This window comes from Centropristis striata, chromosome 11 (genome assembly GCF_030273125.1).
Source record: "Centropristis striata isolate RG_2023a ecotype Rhode Island chromosome 11, C.striata_1.0, whole genome shotgun sequence".
Classification (NCBI taxonomy): Eukaryota; Metazoa; Chordata; class Actinopteri; order Perciformes; family Serranidae; genus Centropristis; species Centropristis striata.
This window is the reverse complement of record NC_081527.1, coordinates 11,323,300-11,338,253: the sequence shown is the minus strand read 5'-3', so window position 1 is coordinate 11,338,253 and position 14,954 is coordinate 11,323,300. Positions and strand designations below refer to the sequence as shown.

The following is a 14,954-nucleotide window of genomic DNA, read 5'->3' as shown; positions in this document are numbered from 1 at the left end:
CTTTCCAAAAGGTCTATAAAAAAACTTTTCATTTTTCCAACTCCTCCTGTCCCACAGGAGTTAGCTCAAACATTAATCAGTGATGCAATTGGATTAAAACGCAACATTCTCTCAAAGCTTAACATTTTGTTAGAGAATACGAGATGCATTCCACTGAAAAAATTATACAATACCTTTACTGTTCATAAAGACACCACACCCACCTTTCGTGAGATTGAAAAGGAGCCAGGTGTCAATAGTTCCAAAGCAGCAATTATCTTCAGCTATTGCTTGTTGAACCTGAAAAACAAAACCAAACCATGTTGGGGCTGAAAAGAGGAATTAAACAAGTGAGGAATGTGATTGTAATTTAATACAGCCTCTTCCTGTTTGCTGTCAGCCTACACACACATGCAAACAAACCTGTTTATAGTGCGATAAGGCCCATGAGAGGCGTATTGAGACATGTTGCGTGGAAAGGACAATAAGACTTGCTGCAAGAAACCGCTTCTGCCGGGTCATGAAGTAGAGAACCTTCGTCACGCCACGCATCGCCTATAGTAAAAAAACAAAAGTAATATAGTATGAAGTAACACAATATCCAGCAGTCATTGTCAAACTATATTTTTTAAGAAGGCTGCACTGAAATAATTTAAAAGTTCTAGTATATTATAATCTCTTGTCTTTACAGGTGCATCTTAATCAATTAGAATATCATAGAAAAGTTTATTTATGTCAGTAATTAAATTTAAAAAAGTGGAAATTACACATTATATAGATACATTACACACAGAATGAAACATTCCATGTCTTAATTTTTTTTTTTAAGTTTAATATTACAAAAGACCGATTTTAAAATATATGTTTAATATGGAATTGTTGGCCTCTGAAAAGTTTATCCATCTTTATGGACTCAATACTTGGTTGGGTCTATTTGACTTGAACTACTGGAAATTGACTTTTCCATCATATTCTATTTATTGAAATGCACCTGTACTTTACAAACACATTTACTAAAAGTACAAAAGAGGCAGTAGAGCTCACCTTCATTGTGCAGGAACTGTTCCAGGACTTCACCAGGTCTGCAGCCCTCTGATCCTGCCAGCTAATGAAGTTGTGGAAAGGAACCCCAGTTTTCCTGCCGAAGTGAAAGAGAGGAAGCAAACCTGAGATGGAGCCAGGATGGTAAAGAACTGTACAACAGTATACAGGTTTGTTACAGCTGTCCTCTTCATGATTTTTTAATAAACATTTTTTTAAAGCAATTTGATTAATTATAATTTTACCTGTCCCATGTAGTAAAGGTGCCTCGTTGTGTGGAGATGCCCAGGCCTTCTATCTGACACATTTGCACTCCTGCATCTATATTATGAGTAAAGCAGAACAGGCACATGCACACAGTCAATCGATTTGTTGTTCTGTTAAATAAAAAAGAGTCAGAAAATGATAAAACATGCTCTGTGTAATTTTCCAGAGCCCAAAGTAGGGTTTCAAATGGTGTTATCCAAGTAACATTAAAAACAAACAAACAAAAAATGTTTCTTATCATGAACTCGCAAAACCCAACAAACACTTATAGCATTAATAATTGATGTGTCACATCAAACATGCACAAGTCAAACGGTGTGCATATAACTATGTAAAATGAGTCATAGCCACTCTAAATTCCTGGAATTTGTGTAGCAACAAGTTATGATGCAACTATACCTTCCACAGCTCCTTTGACCACACTGATAAACCCTTTCCATAATGCATCTGGGTCAATCTCCACATGTCCTGTCTCTGGATACAAGGGAACAACCTGACAACAGAAAGAGAAACAAAATGATCAGCCAAATTAATAATTTAGTATTTGTTGCATTAGAGCCAAAAAGGGCAGCGAGGGGGAGATGAATACCTTGGTGGTGCATGCTCCTCGGATTTTTGCCTCCTTGTCATAAACGTGGCATCTGATTGATGTTGTCCCGACATCCACCGACAGAATAAAGCTTTCTTTCTTGAACCCATTCCTCTGACTCCCCATTATATTAAGCTTGTCCTGCTGTTGCTCAAATCAGTCCCACCACGTCCTGCATGGTCAACTTATATAGGTCTTGTGTATAGCCAGCATACATCACCTGACCTGATACCTTATCTGCACCGGGTGAGTTTTCGTGTTGAGGCTGAAACACAACCTTCGGACCGTCGCGGGTTCGTCTAAATCCAGTTCCAGTTCTACCTGTTTGAATCATGACCCAAGTTTCAGGTTACGTGAGGTCATGTGTACAATAATCACAGAGAAACAGTGTTGGCATGGACGTCTTATCTCTCAGGTTTCCTTCTACAATGCAGATTAAATACGTATAACAAGGAAAAAGAAAGAGAAAGTAATCCAAGTAGCAAAACACACAACGTTAAGGAGAATCAGTTCATCTGGGAACCATATTGGCATATATTCAAGTAAGTTTCTATGCCTTCAGGGAGAAATACATATCATAGCTGCAGTAGGAGTTCCCCTACTCAAGAGTCTAACGTTAGTTAAGCTAATTAGCTAACGTTACTTAGCTAGCTGTCAGAAATAATATTTGAGCGGTTAGTTGCTTCGAAAAAACATTCCCAAACATGCTTTTATGTTATTTAAGTTTAGTGTTGTTCAGTATTACCCAATATGTGCTCATATCAGTGAAGTCCATACACTGACTGGAGTGTAGTCAGGCGGGGAAAGTCTTGCTGTAGAAAGTTGTTGTCTTCGAAACGCAAAACAACTGGAGTTCCTGTGGGCACCCGTAGTACAGGACACGCATGCGCAGTGTGTAGTTTGAATCAGTCGCATGTGTCGCTGTGTTTTTAGCCCAACACACGTGTACTCACCTGCAACAGATAGCTGTATCAGACTGTGATCTGCGGAGTTGTGACAAAACATGGCGAAGACGGACGTAAGAGTTACACTACTTTACATTGATATTTATCATGCTTCAGCGTGCATTAAGTACATCGTGTCAAGCTATCCGATGTTTGTTCTTATTAGCTGCAGACCAACAAGCTAACAGTTGGTTAGCTGGAATGACCACAGACCTACAAGCGCTGTTTCAAGTTAACACAAGCTGGACTGCCTGTCAGTTCGTTTTTTAAAATGGGAGCTTAGTCATGTATTACAATTAGTTAGGTTATGACATTTAACTGTCTCGAAGGGGCGAATTATTGGTATTATTGACTACAAAAAGCCCCCCCTCCCCCCAGGGATAAATAAAGTATTTCTGATTCTGATACTTCATTTGTCGGTTGACATGCATGACAAATTGGCATCAGATCTGACTAGCAATTAAATATTTTAGTTAGTTATCAAGGGTTTTACTGGTTTAAATATCCCGATCATATCCTGATATATTTAGGCAGAATATACGATATATATATATTCCCATATTTTTATCGCAAACTGAGAGCAAATGTTTAGTCAAAGTTAAATAGGACATGTCACAAGTACTTTTATTGAAACCGTTTTTTAAAATTAACATAAATACTATATAACAACAGGAGTATAACAACTGTTTAAAAATAGGCCAATCTTTTTCTGAAATTAATATATTTATGAGAAAAGAATAATGAACATTACAAAATAACTAAATATGACAAACCCTAGTAAGGGCAGCATTTATATATATATATATATATATATATATATATATATATATATATATATATTTATATAAAGAAATAATACAAAAAGGAACTATATCAGTATATGTGATATGGTCTAATTCCATATCACATTTAAAAAGATATTGCCAAGCCCTAGGCTTTACTACAGAAGCGTAATTTGAACACCAGCTTTTGGAAGATATCACATTTAGATTATGGAGATGGTTATGGACATGTATGAAATGATGTAAAGCATAATGTTTATAATAAATCTTTACAGTTGTCAAAAGTAATCAACATTAGAAATAATTGTGGTTCCAGTTTTACATGCAGTACATGCAGTTACACAGGATCGTAATTTAATGTTTTTTGGTGTTTTTTCAGGCTGCAAGACGGAGTAAAAGACAGAGCAAAGTTGTCCCCAATGAAGTTTTAGAAGAAGAGGACAAAATTGGCAAGTCATGTAATTTAAGAGGCACTACAAGGAACTACTAACTGGTTATCAAACACTCAATTTAATATTAAAGTCTATATGTGACTTTCATAAGCAAGCAAGACCATTAGCGAGAATATTGGCTTTTCGGATTCTGACGAAATCATGCAGGTTTCACCAGAACCTTTTTAAGCTCACAGTCCCTAGGGGCCTCTGGCAGCGACCACTGCAGTCTGAGCTCTGTTGCAAGGCATTGGAGCTGTTGCAGGAGGTGGAGAGCTTCATCTTCAGAGCTTCGCCCCGCTGCTTTGCACAGTTAAGGCTAAAACATACTCTGCAAGAACGGATACATTTGTTCTCTCTTCCAGGGCTTCAAGAACAAAATGATGTCATTTTGTTCTTGAAGCCCTGGGAGAGAGAACACATTTCTCCGTTCTTGACACATCTGGGCAGAAGATTGTTCTTGTGTGGTGTCCAAGAACTATTGTGTGATTGGTCAGAAATTTGAATTTGAACGAGACGTGTGCTGCAGTGGGAGGGCCCTGTGACGACTTCCCAGGAGTTCTGTGGTGGAGTTTCTCGTGAACTATGAAATGTCCTGACCAGAAATAACTTTTTTCTCATTCTTGTTCTCAAGAACAAGAACACATTTTTCTGTTCTTGTGGAGTATGTAAAGGACTTAAGTGGGAGCCAGCACTGACCGCACGCTGCTGGAGGCCCAAGCTGTTTCCTGCTGCACAAAGGGATACAGAAGAATCAGAACCAGGACTGAGTAGGGCAGACTGTTGGAACTTGCGGCAGTAAAATGAGAATTTTGAGCATTCTGGTGCTCATGGACACACTAATTCTTGTCCTCAGACGCCAAAGTCAACACAAAATTAAAGTTCCTAATAGCTACTTTAGACTTGGATTACAACATGACTGACTTAATAATGACAGTAACATGAAATAATTAGTATATGGTATATTAAAACACAAGTATTGATTATTTCAGAGGCTGTCTCTTCAAGCAAACAAATAGCCGGAACAGAGGAGGATTCTCCCTCTGAGAGCACAGAGATGAAACAGGAGGAGGAAGCTCTCAAGGAGAACCCAGATGAAGAAGGTACTGCAGATGCATGAAACATGATGTCTAATTGAAGCTTCTGAGCTGTGCCATAACAAAGCTACATCCTTAGATTCTCAGATGGACGCTGTCATTGAAGTGAAGGGAAGTACAACCACTGTGACTGTGTCTTGGGACAAGAAGAATGAGGAAGTTGATGATTCAGAAAATGGGACAAACGCAAATGATCAGATGATTGATACCGGTGAGGATGTTTGCAAGAATCCTACGTTACTGTTGCATCACTTTTTAGACATTTGTCCTCCATTGAAACATCATTAACTTTTCACAGGGTATCAACGGGGTCTTCAAAAGTCTTTTCAATTTAAGGTTTTAATTTAAGGCCTTAAAATGCTTAAAATCTCTTACAATTTCATAAAAAGTTTTAAGTATGATTTTGAAAGGACTTAAAAATGTATTAACATTACATTTTATTTAAATCAAATGCATAAACCTTAGTATCACTTTTAAATGTTTTAAATTTTGAGGACTCAATAACATAACAAAAAAATCAGAACTAAGTACCTGTGCAGCCCGGTCAGAATTTGAGCTGTGAATAAATTCATATACTTTGCAAGTAATTCCGATCCTCCGATTTTCCTTCATGTCTTTTGTACTTTTTTGCCAGTATGGATGTGAAATGGGTCTTAACTTGTATTCATTATGATCTTAAAGTCTTAAATTTGACTTGTTGAAACCTGCAGAGAGCCTGATTAAAGCTCTAATCTTTGTTTTGTATCTTAAAGATGCTTCTAGTTTTGTAAAAAATACCATATCTTCACAATAACTAGTATATATGTTTGTTTTTTGTGTGTGTGGACCAAAGAGGCCAATTTTAAAGTGATTCTCCACCTAAACATCTGTCTTAAGTGGGAAACACTCTTTGAGCTTGAATGGAGCAGGCAATAAAAGTGTTGTTACTGACTTTTAGTCGTTAAATCTAATCATTTACTTTTTTCTCTTCATCATCTCCTCAGCTGATGCAGACGACACCAGTGAGGGAGCGGAGACAAAGATGAAGCAAGACATTCAGGAATCTGGAGGTACTGCGAATACAAATCTGTCTTATGCTACCTATACATCAGAAGACTTTGAAAAGATTTGGAAAATACTCCCGGAAAACTATCAGCTCACACCTGCTCACATCTAAAGACAAGAGTTTAGAGTCTCAGACTGAGATTTTAGACAGACTGTGAATCTTGCAGGGTAACTATTTACGAAACTACAACTAGATTCTTTTAGCATTTTTCTCCTACCGTGCAATTTTCCCCCCATCGTGCTCTTAGTAAAAACTTACAAAATGAAGGAGAAGCAGCTTTTGGCTACAGCTGCTCTAGTGTGTGCAGAGGTTTGTGTTGAAAAAACAACAACAAAAAGAAGAGAAGACGCCACAAAATGCCCCCTCACAAAGCTGAAAAGGGGTTTCTGTTTTTCTATTTTACAGTAAAATTAATGAAATGAATTCCTGATACATTTATGTCCTATTTAATTATAATTTGTTTAATTGAATAATTATATTTATCATGGAGGGGGTGAGAGGTGTTGTCCATGATGGATTTGAGTTGGCTAACATCCTCCTCTCACTCGTCTCCTCGATGTAATGCCGTGCACAAGACAGCATTTTTTGTTCAAGTAATATGTGGAACTTCCCTTGTAGTCATGCTTGTTAATGTTTTCATTGGCACTCTTGCCACAAAACGTTGACACGCCTTTACTGTTGCCTGTTTCTTGTAGATGCAACAACAACAACTTTGTTCGCGTTGCAAATGCAACACATACAGTAAAGGTCCTGTTGTAACAAGTGACTCCTCATTTAAGGTTTCCCCCTGAACCTGTGTGTTACGCTCTCATCGTCTGTAACTCCCTGCCGACTTCCTGGCAGGTCCGGAGCCTGCTGGCCTCTTGGCTCGTGTTTTTGAACAGTTCAAAAATATCGATCGATCTGATTTGTGAGCACTGAGCCAACGCTGATTCGCCTCTGATCTGGGGCTTCTCTAGAGGAGCTCCTAAAGCTGTTGGCAAATGGAAAATCAGGGCTAAAGTTGAGTTTCTGTGAAATTCAAAGCGGTGCCAGTAATGGGGCTTCCTCTTTAGAGTCTGAGAATGACGCTGAAGATGAAGCCACTGTAACAGTGACCTCAGAGAAGAAGAATGAGGAAGACGTGAATCATGATGTTAAAAATGAAACTGAGCCGGGTTCGAATCCGGCCTGAGCTCCCTTTGCCGCATGTCTTCCCCTCTGTCACCCCCTTTCACTCTGTCACCTTCAATAAAGCATAAAAATGCCTAAAAAATAATCTTAAAAAAAAAAAATGAAACTGACGGCGGTGAACAGATGATTGCCTGTAGTTCTTTTCTCTTTTTACTGCTGTTCTATTCTTCTTCTTCACAGTGGTCTGTTTTGGACTCAAATGATGTGTAATGGGGATGAATCTCCTCCCTGTGGCACTATAGCAACACATTTAAAATTGGAACCTAAACATTTTAGTATAATTCTTTTTTTATTTTTTTATTTAGAGGATAGTCGAGAATATTTCACCAGCCACACAGAAATAGCTTTACGGTTACATAGAGCATTAGAGAGGGACAGTAAATTAACAGCATGACTTGAAAAGGGATGTATCGTAACAAAGAAGTACATAAACTTGTTGGGAGACAGTCCAGCTGGTTATCAAACTATAATTCTCAAGAAAAACACAAACAAAAGGGGGTTAGGAGATCCCTTTTCTATATATTTTCATATTATAAACAGCAACAAAAAAGGATCTGTTAAGGATCTGTGTCTGCCATATATAAGAAACCCATTGTGACCATAACTCAGTAAACCTGTTCGTTTGTAGGCTGAGTGAAAAGGAATTTTGTTTCCCCATTTCCTAAATCTCGTTCCCTGTATCTGTCTGTTTCTCTTTTGTGGGGGTTCAGAATGAATGAATGAGTGAATGGGCTGTTTTCAGGCTGATATCAGGACTCCAAATAAATATTCATTGAAGTAACGTGGATGAAATTCCACCGTAAAAGTGCCATAAAACTGAAGGGGTACTTTCATATGAAAAATGCCTGTTTTGTGAATGTCTAACCAGAAATGACTGGACTTTCGCAGAATATATGCCAATGATCGGCATCCTGGCTTCCACAAAGTCTCCAACAAATTGTGTCCTCTCCTGTAGAGCTGTAGTGCTTTTTTCTGGGGTGATTGTAGTATCTTTCTACTGCTTACAATGTTTTACCAAACTGTACCAGAAATAATTCTTTTATTAATGATGGCTTTTGGGGTGGCACACCTGGTAGAGTGCGTACCATAGAGGCATCGTTGAAAATGCCCAAAAAATATCTTTAAAAAAACAAGATGGCTTTTGGAGCCAAAGTCACTGACTTTTAATAGTTTTCTCCTCCTATAACCGTTGAAACTTCATCCACACTGCTTTATTTATATATATTTAGACCTAAACAAGTTATTTCAACCAATTTGCCTAAAAACTATCACAATCTTTGAAGCACAAAGGTCTAAAAACTTTCCTTCTCAGCAAAACCTTTGGTTCTTCCCACCCAGATGGGTTTTTAGATGTTGTTTAGGTGTTTATGTATGTTTATATGTATTCTATTTTTCTGTTTTTAGCTGTTTTTATCCTTTTTGTAATTAGACCGTTGTACTTTTAAACTGTAGCACTTTGATATTTCCTTTAATGTAAAGTACATTATAAATAAAATGAATTATTATTATCATTATTGTTATTATTATTGTTAATATTACTGTAAATGCTGCTGTAAATATGTTTCATCCTATGTGAGGCAGTATTTACCTGAGTTTTTTGTAAAAGTAATTTCAGGGGCAAAGGGATCAATGTGGTAGATGACTAATGATTTATTAAAATCTTGAAAAAGCTTTAACTATGTAGGACCAAAAACTCTTAGGAGAGACCACAGATCCTACAGAGTCCGCTGCTTTTTCTCACTGTATCTCATCTTTTGTTTGCAGTGAAAGGGAAAAGAAAGGCGATCTCTGCTGCCGAGACCAGCCCAGCAAAGAAAACTAAACTCATCAATGATGGTAAGAAATATATATACGTTTTTTTTCTTTAAGGTGCTAAATATTCTCGCCCTCACACATCATACTCACTCATTTTGTTTCAGGTTTTTGTCTTTTTGTTGGCAACCTGAACAACTCAAAAAAATCTGATGAAGTCAAAGAGTCATTGGCAAATTACTTCATGAAACAAAGTCTGCTGTTTCAGGACATCAGATTGGCCCGGTCCAAGTGAGTATGCTGTAAAACGGACATTTTTGTTCATTGTTTTTCTTATAATATCCTATATTGTGATTGTTTTTGTAATTGTTTTGGAGGCTTTGAAGCAATCTGGAACTAGAATTTCCTTCGGGATAAATAAAGTTATATCTCATCTCTCACTGTCGGGTTGCTTTAGTAGGAACATTAGATATTGTTTGTTTCATCCACGGGATTAGTATTGGTGGTAAATTAACTCAAAAGAAATGTTTTGCTGCTGTAGAAAACACGCCTTTATAGATTTGGCCTCAGAGATGGACCTGACCAAAGGCTTGACGTTAAATGGAGGAATGATCCATGATAAGCCGATGAAGATCGCCAAGGCAAAGGTCAAAAGCGAGGAAACGGTGAAAGTTTCAGCAAAGAACAAAAAAGGTAACTAAATATAAGCTTTATCACACTTTACTTGCCATTTGAGATAGTGGAGTGAAGTTTGGTTGTTCTTCATTACCTGCTAAAATAATGGATTTATGATGTGATGATCTGGGGATGTGAAACATAAAGTCCAAGGAGGTTGATATAAATTGAGTGTCTGATGTGAGTACTGTCCTGTGTTTAGCTGCCAAAGATGAAAAATGCTTGTTCCTGAAGAACGTCCCGTACAACGCAACTAAACAAGACATTTTGAAAATCTTCGCCAAGGCCGTCAACGTTCGGTTCCCTGGAGGAACTGAAGGCCCGGAGAAAGGGTGAGAGTTTAAAAAACCCTGCATTAACTACTTAATGTCAGAGGTCCCGCTGGTGAACCCGTCTTTTATACTTCTGGAGGGCGCAGTGGGCTCAATTTTAGGAGTATACTGAAGGTACTGATATTATATGAAACTATGCGATCTAAGGATTCTATGGACCCAAAGCATCATGCTATCTGAAGTAAAACAGGCTCTGTGTTCCCACAAATCTCCTCTTCACACACATTCCTACTTTTATGCTGATAACATGCAGTTTAAGGCGAAAATCACATCGTTTTTCTCATGTACCAACTTTCATTATTTTTGCATACTGGGGTCCCTAAACAGGCTTTAAATGACATAAACTGGGTAAATAATTAATTAATTAATTAAGTCATTTTTTATTAGATATTTTTGACCAGAACAACTTGACACACAGTGCTGAGCTGCATCTCAAATTAATCTTCAGGTTCACAGCTTTCAGATGATGTTCACCATGTAGCATTTATTGTTGACCTGCTATCTCCCCCTAAACATCCACTGCCCACAACCACCAATTCTCAAAAAAAAGGACTGAGGATACTTGAGTCACGATACGATATTATTGTGATTTTTAAGCATTTTGCGATATGGTGAGTATTGGGATACAATATATTGCGATTTAACTGTTTAATTGCATTTTCTGTCCCCAGAATTAAATTCAATCAAGAATTGTTTTGTCAAATATGTGAAAACTCAGTCTATTCATCTCACTTCATTCTTTTTATTTCTCCACAATGAGAGTCAAACCCACAGACTGACCAACAAAGTATTCAGTCAAACTGAACTGAACTGATATCAAACATGTATGGGTGCATCTCAGTACATTAGAATATGATGGAAAAGTGTATTTCCAGTAGTTCGTCAAATAGCCCCAACCAAGTATTGAGTCATATAGATGGACATACTTTTCAGGGGCCAACATTTCCATATTAAACATACTTTTTAAAATTGGTCTTTTGTAATATTATTATTTTTTTTGAGACATTGAATTTTAGGTCTCCATTAAATGAAAGCCATAATCATTATAATTACAAGAAATTAAATAAATTAAGACATGAAATGTTTCATTCTGTGTGTAATGGATCTATATAACAGATAATTTTGAATTGAATTACTGACATAAATAAACTCTCTATGATATTCTAATTTATTGAGATGCACAAGTATGGACGACAACAACGGCAGCATTTTCTCATACTTTCCTCAACTTTAAGCTTCACTGCTGTGAATTTTTTTGAATGAAACATAAAAAAAGCCAAGCTTTGTAGCATTACTTCGACAGCTTCCTGACACGATATCCTGACATGGTGCCTATAGATTCCTTAGATCTTCTAGTTTCATATGATACCAGTGTCTCCAGTATATTCCTAAAGGTGAGCCAGCTACGGCCTCCGAAAAAAAAACAGTGAAAATATTGCTGGAACGCTAAATAACGATACTTGGCGGCCATGAATCGATAAAATATTGCCACGCAAGATATCGTGATATTATGCTGTATCGATTTTTTCCCCCACCTCTACTGTTCTGTTCTTTCATGTAAACTGCTGCTCTGGCTTACGTGAATTTCCCCCCAGGGAGAAATAAAGTTTCTCTCATTCTGATTAAAGTAGAAATTGCATTTTTTTTTTTTTTGGATCTAATATATACTGAATAAAATGTCCTTATTTTTTTATCAGCATTGCCTTTGTGGAGTTTAAATCTAAAGAGGCTGCCGAAAAAGTAAGGAAGCGTCAAGAAGTGAAAATCCAAGGCCGTGTTCTGATTGTGGACCACGTCGGAGCAAAACATGTGCCCATAGTCACCAAAAAAAACGAGGACAAGGATAACAAAAAAGGTAAATTACTGCACAATTAGAAATGTACTGTCATTAAATGTGGACTTAGTGTGTTGACAGATGGTCTCTCTTCTGTCTCACAGATGCGGTGTTGCCTCCAAATAACATCTTATTTGTGAGCAAATTACCTTTCAGCGTGAAAGAAGAAAACATCAAGAAAGCCTTTCAGAAAGCTGTTAGTGTCACTGTGCCTCAGAGTCAAGGCAAATCAAGAGGGTACGTACATCTTCACTGGCCTCATCTGTTTTTCTGAAGAATAAAGTATTTTAATATGCTCAGAGAAAACATTTTTAATCCTCTGCAGGTTTGCTTTTGTCGAGTTTGCAACCGTGGCAGAGGCTGAAAAGGCCCTGCAGTCATCGAAAAACATCAAAATCTGCAGCAAACCGGTCAGAGTGCAATTCTGTGAAGCAAAATCAGAGTCTGCAACATGTACGTGAGATAGTTTATGTCCTATTGTTTATGTTATCTAGGTGTCATGATGTACAGGTGCATCTCAATACATCAGAATATGATGGAAAAGTCCATTTCCAGTAGTTCAAGTCAAATAGCCCCAACCAAGTATTGAGTCATATAGATGGACATACTTCCAGAGGCCAACATTTCCATATTTTTAAAAATGTTCTTTTGTAATATAAAAATTTTTTGAGACACTGAATTTTAGGTCTTCATTAAATGTAAGCCATAATCATAAGTAGAAGAAATGAAATTAATTAATACATGACATGTTTCATTCCGTGTGTAATGGATCTATGTAATGTGTTATTTCCACTTTTTGAATTAGTTACTGACATAAATAAACTTTTCTAGGATATTCTAATTTGAAATGCACCTGTATAACATGATATTTGGTAGATAAAACATAAATTTGAAGTGTTTTCTAACGTTGGTTTGTCATGAGTAATAAAAATGGTGATAACTCGGTTGCTTTTTCCTTCTTCAGTCCTATCAAACTCACTGATCGTGATGGGCCTCGCGGAGAAGACGACGGTGGAAACTCTCCAAAGTGCTTTTGAGGGGGCTTCCAGTGCCAGAGTCATTGTGAATAAAGAGACCGGCGTTTCAAAAGGGTGGCTAGCCTAAAACTTGCTTTTTCTCGTCATAATTATAAAATTAATATAAGTGTTTGATGTTTTTCTGGAGGTCTGATTTACACTGACTTGTCTAACATTGTTCGCAGGTATGGTTTTGTTGACTTTGAGAGTGAAGACGACTGCAAAGCTGCTAAAGAAGCCATGGAGGACAGTGAGATCGATGGCAGCCAGGTGACCGTGGCTTTTGCAAAAGCCAAGAGCGAAAAAAGTCCAGGAAGTCCGACCAAGACACCTCCGGCACCTGTTGCTGCACAGCCGGCAGGTGAGGCGGCCGGAGGAGGCAAACGGAAAGGAAGGAAACGCAACAGGAAAGGTAACATTCGAGTTTAACTGGCATGTTAAAGGGCGCTTTCACAACCCAAGTCCGTTTGGTTAGTCCGAATCTGTGTGAATTTGATACATTTTGTTCGATTTGTATTTAGTCTGGTTTGAAGATTTGAAGAGGGGCGTGTACAAAGGCGGAGGGCTGGAAATTTACTCACACGAGTGGCGGTTCTAGACCAGTTTCACTGTGGGGGCCGAGGAGGGGCCAGTGTTTAATCAGAGGGGCACATTAAAAAACGACAAAGATGAAAACCTTTATTTTAGCTTATTTCCAATTCTCATTTAAGTATATTTGAAAGATACAAATACATTGAATGAAACAATGAGACTTACCAACAATAACAATTATTTTTGTACGACAATGACATTTCTCATTTTTGTGCACAATTACTTTTTATTTTTATTTGAAAGTGCTGTACAGTGAGAATGATCTTTTTTTATTTACACACGCTTTTATTGCATAAATAAACTATTATACATTTATATACACATTCATTTGTGTACAATGAGATATTGTTTGAACAAGAAATAGGTAAGAATTGTACCATCATTCATCGTTATATATTGATTTTTTATTTTTTATTAATTTGACGCAGGTGCCACAGCAGGGGCCAAGGGCCTCTTCACAGGGGCAGTGGCCCCTAGAGGCCCCTGTGTAGAACCGCCACTGACTCTATTATTTATTATTGGTTGAAAAGTTGCCGGTGAAAAATGTAAACAAAGAAACGTGGAACCGAATGCAAACCAAATATGTACGCATTTGTTTACATATCATGTTCTTCATACTCATAGCATTTGGAAGTTTATATATTTTTATAGTGAGTAATTACACATGTAAAATTAAAGTAAACAATAATGTACATAAGTAGATAAATGAATAAAGAAAATAATGGTAAGGTGGAGAAAAAAAGACTAATATGATGGCGCATGTAAATATATGCACTTATTGTACATAGACAGGACTATCCCATATATACATACCTACATAAATCTACTTCTATATCTGCACACTGCATCTAAAAAAACAAACATTTCAGGGCTAAATAGTGTAATATTATTTAATTGTGATTCTCGTATGAAATCCGTTTATTCCATGGCTTCAAATATTATTTTTCAAATTCTGATTCTATAGGTTATTCTCTCCATTTCTAAGATACTATTTTCTTTTGACTGTACTGTTATTAATTTTCTTTCTTTTTTCCCTCTCCTTTTATTATTATTTTTTAGGTAAAGGTAAAGGCCCTGCAGCAACACCACAGGAGGCTGTTAAAGAAGTGGAAAATAAAGACTGAGCTGCGAAAAAGTTATAGAGATTTTTCTCACTTTTTAAAAAAAAACAAAACAAAAATGAGCTGAAATGTATGAGCTTAACAAGTTGGGTTTGGATGACTGTGCAAGGGTGTGAACATGTGTTCATTACTGTCTGCTTGCAGGATGTGACACTGTGATTTTAGCTGTCATGTTTTGTACTTTAAACCATTGATTCCATAATTGTTATGGAAAACATATGATGAAAAGTGAAAATGATTAAGGACCTAATCCTAATGTGAGGATAAATATATTTTAAAACCACA

The 14,954-nt window shown here is 37.1% G+C and overlaps 2 protein-coding genes across 4 annotated transcripts in view; one reads left to right on the top strand and one right to left on the bottom strand.

Annotated features, from left to right (window-relative positions):
- Positions 1-2,858, bottom strand: part of gk5 (glycerol kinase 5) — a 17,305-nt gene extending 14,447 nt beyond the window's left edge. Inside the window, exons 1-7 of one of the 2 annotated variants that reach the window (XM_059344019.1) lie at positions 2,622-2,754; positions 1,877-2,197; positions 1,687-1,780; positions 1,266-1,341; positions 1,024-1,117; positions 403-534; positions 204-279 (exon numbers count right to left, since the gene is read on the bottom strand). In XM_059344019.1, coding sequence (XP_059200002.1) covers positions 204-279; positions 403-534; positions 1,024-1,117; positions 1,266-1,341; positions 1,687-1,780; positions 1,877-2,002 — 598 coding nt within the window. In that variant the 5' untranslated portion in view covers positions 2,003-2,197; positions 2,622-2,754. Of the gene's footprint in view, positions 1-203; positions 280-402; positions 535-1,023; positions 1,118-1,265; positions 1,342-1,686; positions 1,781-1,876 lie in introns of both variants that reach the window. The other variant, XM_059344018.1, reaches the window with a different exon arrangement.
- LOC131979934 (nucleolin-like) lies at positions 2,754-14,954 on the top strand. 2 transcript variants are annotated; one of them, XM_059344015.1, is made up of 15 exons: positions 2,754-2,894; positions 3,982-4,051; positions 5,026-5,136; positions 5,210-5,341; positions 6,114-6,179; positions 9,113-9,184; positions 9,268-9,391; positions 9,642-9,793; positions 9,978-10,107; positions 11,805-11,962; positions 12,046-12,178; positions 12,267-12,394; positions 12,906-13,032; positions 13,143-13,369; positions 14,608-14,954. In XM_059344015.1, the coding sequence occupies exons 1-15, from the start codon at positions 2,880-2,882 to the stop codon at positions 14,670-14,672; spliced, it is 1,710 nt and encodes a 569-aa protein (XP_059199998.1). In that variant the 5' UTR covers positions 2,754-2,879; the 3' UTR covers positions 14,673-14,954. The 2 variants fall into 2 exon arrangements, with proteins under 2 accessions (XP_059199998.1, XP_059199999.1); XM_059344016.1 differs by lacking the exon at positions 3,982-4,051 and having other exon boundaries at positions 2,872-2,894.

What these genes read in the sequence shown, in the direction of transcription:
- LOC131979934 (XM_059344015.1), top strand. An exon ending in AACTAAACTCATCAATGATG is followed by an intron (nt 9,185 to 9,267) that starts GTAAGAAATATA and finishes ATTTTGTTTCAG; the next exon opens with GTTTTTGTCTTTTTGTTGGC. An exon ending in GAGACCGGCGTTTCAAAAGG is followed by an intron (nt 13,033 to 13,142) that starts GTGGCTAGCCTA and finishes CATTGTTCGCAG; the next exon opens with GTATGGTTTTGTTGACTTTG.